Source organism: Chenopodium album, chromosome 15 (assembly GCF_948465745.1).
Source record: "Chenopodium album chromosome 15, dcCheAlbu1.1, whole genome shotgun sequence".
NCBI lineage: Eukaryota > Viridiplantae > Streptophyta > Magnoliopsida > Caryophyllales > Amaranthaceae > Chenopodium > Chenopodium album.
In genome coordinates, this window is record NC_137848.1 from 40,300,225 (window position 1) to 40,310,463 (window position 10,239).

General features: G+C 34.7%; 1 protein-coding gene across 3 annotated transcripts; it reads right to left on the reverse strand.

Annotated features, from left to right (window-relative positions):
• Window positions 1–632: 632 nt before the first annotated feature.
• LOC145582220 (uncharacterized) lies at window positions 633–9,117 on the reverse strand. 3 transcript variants are annotated; one of them, XM_081639226.1, is made up of 7 exons: window positions 8,947–9,117; window positions 7,643–7,738; window positions 6,710–6,844; window positions 6,545–6,634; window positions 6,042–6,191; window positions 3,996–5,596; window positions 633–2,289 (listed from the first exon to the last, which is right to left on the reverse strand). In XM_081639226.1, exons 1-7 carry the CDS (start codon window positions 9,007–9,009, stop codon window positions 1,416–1,418), a joined length of 3,009 nt encoding a protein of 1,002 aa, XP_081495352.1. In that variant the 5' UTR covers window positions 9,010–9,117; the 3' UTR covers window positions 633–1,415. The 3 variants fall into 3 exon arrangements, with proteins under 3 accessions (XP_081495352.1, XP_081495351.1, XP_081495353.1); XM_081639225.1 differs by having other exon boundaries at window positions 633–2,316; XM_081639227.1 differs by lacking the exons at window positions 6,545–6,634; window positions 6,710–6,844; window positions 7,643–7,738; window positions 8,947–9,117 and adding an exon at window positions 6,373–6,493 and having other exon boundaries at window positions 633–2,316.
• Between the last annotated feature and the right edge of the window lie 1,122 nt (window positions 9,118–10,239).

Genomic DNA, 10,239 nt, shown 5'->3' on the forward strand with positions numbered 1-10,239 from the left:
TCGTTCTGCCGCTTGGTTCTTCGTCTTCCTCCATTGTTGGGTTCAAAAATCTTTATAACAATAAAAATAGAGGAATGGGATCAATGATAGGGGTGAGCATGGAGAGAAACATAAAATTTGTTTATTAGTCGTAAATAGAGAAAAACATGAAGCTACATGTGATAACTAATAAGGAGAGAGATAGAAAACATTTGTTACAAATAATTTGTAGTTTTCATTTAAGGTAAATGTTGCAAATAAATTAAAACAAAGATAGTAGTCTTGTTTAACTTAAACCTAAAAGTGTCAATGAGTTGGTATGCTCAAAGGCCTCAAACATCTTGTAGACATTTTCAATCAGAACTAGTTCTTGACGAACAAGTATGAATGCCAAGAATCCAAGTGGCAAGATCTATGCATAAATAAGCTTACCTTGAAAAACTTAATTGTCACCTCATTTAGGTTTGCGGTCAGCCCACATCGTTAGTGTATGTTAATTTAAGCTTTATAATACATTGAGTTCAACTTCTGTTAATTAATAGTAGTAAATAAAAATTAAAATCAAGATATACTTGAAAATCTAGATTGATATTTAAAATGAAGCTCAAGCGTTGGCTTGGAAGAGTACCCAAGATGGCAACATTTTTTGATTTCCAAAATACGTAGTAAAAATTGTTTACAGCTTACTTAGCAAGATCTCATGAGACTTGAAGTGCACTTCCGAAGAAGCCTAGAATCTCATTGTTTAAGACAAGAGGTTGAAGGTGACGTACATGACAACTAACATATACTCATATCGCAGCAAACACATTCAAGCCAGCCATCCAACTATTTTCTTATCACAATCGAATTTAACAGAGTTCCCCGTTATTGTGCTAGTCATGCACTCTACAAGTCTGGTGCCCATAGATATATGCCTGTTTACAAGAAAACCCTCAACTATGCATGCAACTTTATATTATTATCACAAGTCAGCAAACAAATATCGAACTCACTACTCTCCAATTGAGATGAAACTGAACTTTGAAAATCCTTCAATTGGCAAAAATGGTCAATAAAGCTACCTCCTCGATCAATTGTTGTGCAGTAATAGTCAAATGACAGATATATTCCTAACCAATCACAAAACAGTAAGGTAGTCAATTGATTGGCGTAGCAACTAGCAACCACAATCCAACATACACAAAGGCTTCTGTCCCTTGACCCATTCATTCAACGAGTAGGCAAACATGGTGAAATGACCAACTCTTGTTCATCAAGGTATTATGTCCATCCTTAAACCTCCAATAGATGTGCTTGACAGAAGGATAGCAATCCCTCATTTGTAATCAAATGAAAGCATACTAACTATGAAGGTCTCAAAGCATTTTTTACCTGTTTCTTTTGAATTTTTCAAGATTTACAGTTCTGATGCCCATGAATCGAGACTCGAGGATTCAGTCACTATCAGCCAACCCTGCCAAATGATTAACCATTTCTTCAAGACGTGAGAACTGAGTCAATATCTTATCATCAACCTCAACAGAATTAGGTTGATCCTTTTGCCACATGGACAGACCATTCTTCATGGTTCTCAAACCATTCTGCATCAACTCCATTCCTCTACTAAATCCATCAGGAAGTTTCCTCCTTTTGTTGGATAGATTTTCATGTCCTAGCACCATGCTTTCATATCCCGTAGCATCTTCATTGAGGAATGAATCCTTATGAAATTGTTCTCTTAGAATAAGGCCGTCCTTCAAAACAAGTTGAAGCTGCTCAGAGGTAGAAGCTGTTGTTGCAGGAAGAGCTAGTTCCTTCTCTAAAAACACCTTCAACTCAGACATAAACCTTTCCTCATTTGTATTAGTTCCTGTTTTTAGATCATATGACAAAGCAGCATCTGCTGGGACAAATCTCCAAAGTTGATGGCAAGAAGTCCGAGCAGCGAAATATCCGAAGGCAGATACTGCAAGATGAATGAGAGCCCAATGTCTCTCTCTTAACAACATGTGATATAAGTGCAACACAGCTTTGGTCTTTTCATTTTCATCACTCTCGGCCATTTCCATATGACCCAAACTAGACATGAACGAAGCTAGAGCTGTCTTGCACTTCTGCAATTCAGATTCCCCACCAGTAGGCACAGAGATGAACATATTTTCTAGCTCGATGATTATGTCTTCCATTTGAACATTACCATACAGATGTTTTGCATTTGATATGATCCCGAGTGCTTCACTTAAAAGCCTGCAACAATGGTTCTTGGCAATCCTATCTGCAGACTTGTTATATGTTTGGACAACAACTAATAAGAATTTCAATGTCTTCCTGTCAATTCCAGAAGGATCAATTTGCCTAAGAAAAGAAAAGAGTTTTCATTTAAAATAAATTCAAAGATGTACACCCCCTTTAAAAATTAGCATATACTAATTGGTAAATACTGCAAGTGATGAAAAAACAAGTAACGAAATAATACAGGGAAACTGAAAAAAAAAAATAATCAAACAGAATTTAAACAGAGGATCTCAATAAACACAATTAGCAGTTATAGGATACTTAAACTTTTGTAAAAGAGGATGTTAATAAACACAATAGAGCTCAGAACAGATGTTTGATTTTCCAACTTATATGTTTTATGGGCAAGGACCTCTATTAGCTTATACAGTATACTTTCTATGTTCTGTTTGAAATGCAACATTGGGGATTTCACGCTTGTCAATGCACACATTTTATACCATTAATATGTTTCAGTAAAATCTATAAAATGTTAATATTTTGAAAGTACATATCAAGGCAAATCTAACAAGATTCATGCCTAAATTTTTCCCCACGGATAAATCACAAAAGACAGTCAAACAAGCATCTGTGAATAGACTATAACTCCAAATCTTGCGATTACAAAAGAACGAACAAATTATTTTACATGATAATGATCTTTTAAACAAGTGGATGTCAGCTAGCTGTTAAGTGATGAGGAATGGTGTATTAATCATTCAAGTGAAATGTTACACTTAGAAAATGGTTCAAGGCTGTGCCCTCATAAAAGAGTCCAACAGCTCATGAGCACAATTGAGGTTTCAGTGTTCCATCGACAAATTGCAACATCACAAGTCCCACTGAACCATTCCCTTAGAATTTCGCACAAGAAAGAAGAAAGCTAGTGTGTGTGCGCGCTCGCGCTGGGGAGCTTTTCTGCTTACATTCCACTTAGGATTGAGAGGTTTAGGATTGAGAGGTAGAAGTCCGACTTGAAAGAAGAGTCAGCATGGGCATTCGCATGTTAGATGTGATATGTCTTAACAAGACAATGAAAGTGAATAGAGAGGAAAAGTAGAAAGGGAGAGCATAGAGATTGAAAGAGAAAATCATTGATAAGAAGGTGACTGAATTGGTTGTAAGAACAAGTGCATATCAACTTTATATGTGAGACTTGTTTTTTGCCCAAATTTTAACACGAAGAAAATTTTTAATCAGACCGAATGGTCTATAAGAATATTGAATTGAGATAGAAGGAAAAGTCTCTTATTCGTTCTTCTCCAAAGTGGTACAACATACACATGCATACAGTTTTAACATGAAAAGGGTATGGTTCAGAAGCATAAAATTGAACGTTCAGCTTAGCATAGCAATGAGATCAAAAACAATTTATTACGTACCTCGTGTCCCTTCCTACCTCTCCTAGAAAAAACAAAGTCATCAAAGAATGTCTGTATCCGTTTCCAACAATAATACACAATGTCTCAAGCCCCATAAGATACATACAAAACATTTGTAACAAAACAAATTCGAAACAGGTATGGGGTGCGACTAATATGCATAGTGCCACAAGATAAGAAAGCAGAATATATAGGAAAGGGTGAATTTTAAACACAACAGATATAAAGATAGTTCACATATGCTACAAGACTTAGCAACACTGCCAATTAAATGGACAAAAGGCATGGGAATAATTTACTGCCCATCACACTAGCATATACAAGTCCAATTATATAGTTGAAAGTGGAAAACATAGAAACGAAGATATGATCACTTACATAGATTGCAGAGCAGAGCAAAGTGCGAAAGCTGGTAGCATTACAGCATCAGCACTACAAGACTTCAATGGGCTATCAATGTAATCATCAACAAAGTGAACATACTCACTAAATATTCTTTCTGTGGCAGCAATTTTCAAGTTGTCTGACAATAAATTCAGCTGGAAACCTTCCATTAACAATGCTGCATACATGACTGCAGAATCATGTGATTTGTCATCAGTCATAATGAACCTATAAACTCTATCAACTGTGGATGGTGTACATGAAGCAAGAAACAGACACAATGATCTGGCCATTTTCCTCAATGTGCAATGCAGAGACATAAGGGAGCTTGAAGAGGCAATAATCTTGTATAATGAACAAAGTTTATCGATAACAGCAGTAACTGTGGCGTCCTCAGCATGACCCACTAAAAAGCACCAGAGTTCCATAATGATCTCCCAGCAAAGAAAGTGAGGATGAAAGAAATTATAAAGTAGGAACGACTCCATTTCACTCCAAGCTTGAGTTCTAGAGACAACTATCATAAAGATCTTTAGTGAACGCAGAAAAGAAACCAAAAAAGGCTCCCAATTCAGAACTAACGATTTGCCCTCACCAAATGATGCAGGAATCAGTAAAACCAAAGCTGATGAATAAACCTCTACATCAACTAAAACATCCAAACACAACTGAAGCTTTTTAGTGATCCCAAGTATTACATTTTCTTCTAGGTCCGAAGAAACTTTTAGTAGATCAATAAAAAGGGTCACCCGACCAAGCAACAATCTTCTGGTTGTAGGCACAGCTTCACATGTTACTGAAAATATTTCATCCAACAAACCTTTTTGGACATCAGTGTCACGATCTGAATGGCTGGAGGGTAAGACTCTATCAACAGCAAATAACCAATCAAGAATTCTGAGTTTCTGATCTATAGTTAATTGTGTTGACTTTAGTAAAGACTTCAGAATATGAAGAGATGTAGGCTTTAAGAGTTCTTCCATAGCTTCACAGACATTTTTCAGACTCGTCTCTCTGCTGAATGTAACTCTTAAGGTTGTAAGCAGCAAGATACAAAGAGTTGCATCCTGATATACTGAAAATGCTTGATGTGGATACTGAGAAGATATCCTAACTGCATTGATCAGATAAAATTTAATTGGAAGAAATGCTCTTTTTGCTTCGATAACTGATATTGTTTGATCAAGTGAGGAATACCAAGTTTCAGCTGCACATTTTAATGAGTCAGTGGCCAGAGAGAAGAGAGTCAATATGATATCTCCTACATTAATCTTCTCTGCTAATTTTCCTTCTCCAAGCTGAAGCAAAGAAACAACACCTTTCCATGACATATTCAGAATAGTAACCAAACTCCCTCCACTATCTGCAGCTAGGGTCCCTAGTTCAGAAAGCTTCTCTATCGTAAATTTGATGATTTTAACAACATGATTAAAATCTACTGCTCTTTCCCCATCCAAACTACTGATATCTTGAACAGCTTCCTGGCTCCACAGATCCCAATTTACTGTTTGTGAATACACTTTGCAGAGTTTCATCATAGAATCTAGAGCCAACTCAACTCCCTTTAGTAATTCTGATGTTAGTGAACGAATTTTCTGCATGAAGTTTATGAGTGTCACAAGCAACCACCAAATTTTCATAATGAAGATGCAATTATAAATAACATCACATATTGCAACCCTCATACAAAACCAATAGTCAGATAGCATATAAAACTGAAAATTGGAAATTCATAAGCCATTTTATGTGTAACAAGCTGAGGAAAATTTGATCACTATCTTGTAAATGAATTATAATTTTTTTGGTGCCTATATATGATATGAAAGAAAATATGTAAATCCATCTTTAAAAGAATAATAATCCTCAAAGGATCTTCAATTCATCTCACTCTAGACAGTGGTTCAACAATTTTATATACATAGAAAGTACAGAAAGAAAATAGACACTCAATGGCCAGCAATTTATCTGAATTCACAAGTACTCATCATAAAGAAAATGCACCCAATAATTAAGCAATATCAACCACATGAGCTAACAAACCTTGAATTCAGATATCAATTCTTTAATCAAGTTCAGGTGCTCCAAGATGAACTTGTCAAAGGCATCCATCAGCAGCTCATCTCCCAATGTTGGGTTTTTTATCACCAACAAAAAGCAGACCACGGAAAAGTTTATACATTCCAACAGCAACTGCCAATAAATTTTTTCTTGCTTAGGATAAGTTATGGTATGATTGTGAGTAATAATTATTAAAAAGCAAAGAGACAAGACAGGGTGAAATTCACATCGCTAACATTCTCTCTTTCTTCATTGATTTAATTATTAAGATACTTATCGACTAAATACAACATTGCAATCTCTCTCCACTCACATTTTTGCCAATCTATCATAAGGCTACAAGTCCAAGGGGGGAAAGGCATCAATTAGCTTGGAGCAATCCAAAAATTCAGAAATAAACTGAAACCTGCATTTATAAGACTGTTCCATAGGAGTACATCAAGGAAAGACAAAAAAGGTCAAATCACAGATAAAATGTGGTATACCTGAAAATATACATTGTAATGCTCCTCTTCTTGAGAATCATCAGTCGACATAAGTGTCATCTTCAGATGCTTTGCACACCACTCACTGGCCTATTTATAATCCAAATGAGAGTGAGCATAAAACAACTCACCTTCATAGACCATATAAAATATTAGCATGAATACCTTGGCCCCCAGGGTTAGAAACTTTCCCTGGCCCCTGAAGCGGTCTCCTTCTAGGTATTTGGCAGCCATATCTAATATTGCTTTGTTCAATAAGCACTGTGACACATCCAGACATGTAAAGCCTTCCCATAATGTCTAACTACTTGTCAAGGAGGCCACTATAAGAGGTGCAACAGTGCAGAAATAGAAATGTCAGAAACCAATAAACATAGGTTCCCTCAAAAGCTCAAGATCACTTCAATGCTTCAAATTCTGCTAGAAACACCATACACTGAGTTGCTTTAATATATTCAGGACTCATTCACAAATGGAAAATTCATGGGTACATAAGCTTTATATACGATTTCTCTCTATGGTAAATATTCAATGGCATAGTCTTCCAGTCGTCACTCGTTTGGAAACGTAATCATGACTTTAAGTAGAGCATAATATCAGAAGGATCATATCAGTGTATATACAAGATATTAGAAGCTATAATATGCTTGAAATCAAGTCAACAGGAGAGTGATGCAATTCCTAAAGCTATAAATCAAATATACATATCAATCACAAAATTAACTGTGTAAGGCATTGTATGGTGACATCTTGAACATAAGATCATCAGGCAAGCTTCGAGTGAAGCTTGGAACTAATAATCTCTTACTATTTTCGTCAATTAAATATAATCTATAACTGTACAGTAAGGATTCTAAAAATTCCAAGAACTTTTGTTCACCCTAGATATACAAATGGTAATATAGATTGCAAAAAATAACTAGGATTAATAAGTATCTTGAAAACTTACTGCTCGGTGATATAATCCTCAAATTAAAGCTTTGGGGACAACAGACACAAAATCATAAGTTTATGCAATTATGTGGCTTCTTTATAATAAATTAAATTCAGTTGCATTGTCACATATTAGTATATTACTATTATAGAAGCATAGGATACAATGAGAAATTCTAGAAGAGCATCCACGTCTGGATTTTTATCAGGTGGTACTGCAACCCCAAGCTTCAGGATCAGCTGAATACGAGTCTCAACAAGCTGTGATATCATAAAGCTTTCACAATAAGTAATTTACAGATATAAGCATATAACAACCAAAAATAACTGGAATAAGCAAAAAATGATCACTAAAAATCTGGAATATTGAATCACTAGCTTGAATATGGGACACTTAAATCAAAAGCAGGAAAAGGTTGTTGGACACTTAAATCAAAAGCAGGAAAAGGTTGTTGTGACCAGTATGGAATAAACTACGAGCAATAATAATGACAGTAAACACAGAATACTTTACAGTTCTTCAAGTATTCAAGAGAAAGATACTTTCATATAATCGTATCATAATATAATCATATGCAAGTCCATTATCAGATGATGAACTATGCATTTAGGTTACTAAGTTAATGCTTCTCGCTCTTCACTAGAAACCAATCAAAAGAAGAGCTACCTCACTGAAATATACAGAGTGCATATATTCAGGATTCCATAACACTAGTTTCTGCACAATTTACACCGGAATTTTGCCAACAATTTACATTTGTTCTGGAATTTTTACAGCTTCAGAGCTTAACCCAATTTCCCAAGATTTCACACTGAGGAAGTTATTCTTTACATATTGACCTATTATTTAATAGTTTAAATTGAACATTTAGAAAATCATCTTCATTCCCTATGGCAATTATCAAAGAATTGCTTACAATTATTCTAAATTTAGCTTAATATGAATGTGAAACCGATTACTCCGCATACTTAACACGCTTACATTATAAAATCAACGACTATAAAATATCAACATTTAGAGCATTCTGTCAACAGCTATTTTGGCGCCAAATTATTACGATAAAGGAAAACACCAAAAGGTCTCAATGCTGAATCAAAATCACAATTTAACACAAATTATTTCAACAGAAAACACATTTGATCTCTAATTTTCAAATTTCACAGAAAAAAAGAACTCATAAATTAATTTGGCCTTCAGAACCCTAAATTTCATAATCGATTAAATTCAAGTCATACAACAATTGATACAGAAAATAGGTTAAAATTTTCAATCAAAAACACGCTGAACAACAGGTTAACATTGCTATACTTAGAAAATTGTAGCAAGTATTTGGAAAAATGAGCAATATAGAAATCATCTGGATGAAAAAAATATGGCGAAATTGAGAACAAAAATTATACAGAAATTGAAAAAAGAAAGAAAAGGGAATTAGGGAAGTTGAAACGGAGAGATTATGAAGAAAGCTTACTTCCGATGCTTTAATGGCTTCAATCAAGCTCTGTAAGTCGTTGTTTGAACTTTCACTCTCCATTGTTCTGCTGCTGCTTGCTAGCTCTCCTAACTACTGTATTTGAGTGCGCGTTCAATTTAGTGAACTGCGCGCTTCCCGCTCAACATTTCATGATTCACTGCATCCCCGCCCTCGGCCCCAAGACAAAATCTAATCACTACAATAACATAATACGGAATAACTACATCAAAAGTGACATGTGTCAATTCCCACCATCGTGTTTTATCTCCAAAATAACAGCTATTTTTTTCTTTGTTTTATTGTTAAATATTCTTAAAAACTTAATTGCGTTAAAAAATTAATTGCGTGGGAGTGAATTAATTTAGTTCAGTTAATTAGCACGTTTGCTTGTGCGAAAGTGAATTAACTGTGTTAATTTCTCCTAATTGAGCTCTTGATAATTTATGTGCATTTGGTTATTAGAACTCATCAATTCGCCTCGATTCCCTATTTCTAATGTTTTAATCGTTTGATTTTATTTGTCTTGTGTTGTTTAATCATCTCTTTCAATTTCCCGTCCGACTTAGTTGTTTAATTAACTCAAATTTATGCCCTTAGTCTTTGTGGTTCAACTCTGAAACTTGCCCCTATACTCGTTTAGGGATTAGTTTAGGAATCATAAAAATTATTTAATTAGTATGAGATAGTTAGCGACCTATATTTCAATCCTTATCAATACTGAGGCTTAAATCACCCAATACTTTGTGTTATATTATTTATTCTTGTAAATATTGTATGATTAATTTAGGCATATATATGTTGAACAATTGTCTCATATTCATCCTACCTAAACAGGATTTATAAAAAAAATTAGAAGCGTGACAGGATTAGATATACTGGAGTAACATGTACTCCATACTATACAAATTTTTACTCCTATTGATAATTCCAATACTTGTAAGAATTTTGAGATAAACTATAATTTGATCCATAAGTCGTGCATTCCACGGATGATATACTAGTTATTCAGCTATTACCCTAACATTTAAGGTCCCTTTCTATTTTTATTATAAATACGTTAAGGACGTTAATATCTCACAAAAGTGTTTATGGAGTACTTATGAAGCTTCGTTTTGTCAAATTTATCTTGACTAGGGGAGCCTACGTGCGCATTGCGTGACATAATAAGTTTGTTTGGTGAAGTTTTAATAGCTTGTCCTGACATCCAAAACTTATTAGGGAGGCTTTTGAATGCAGACTAAAAATAAATCGTTGACAATCATACCCTTGAGAAGATAAATGTCGTCATTT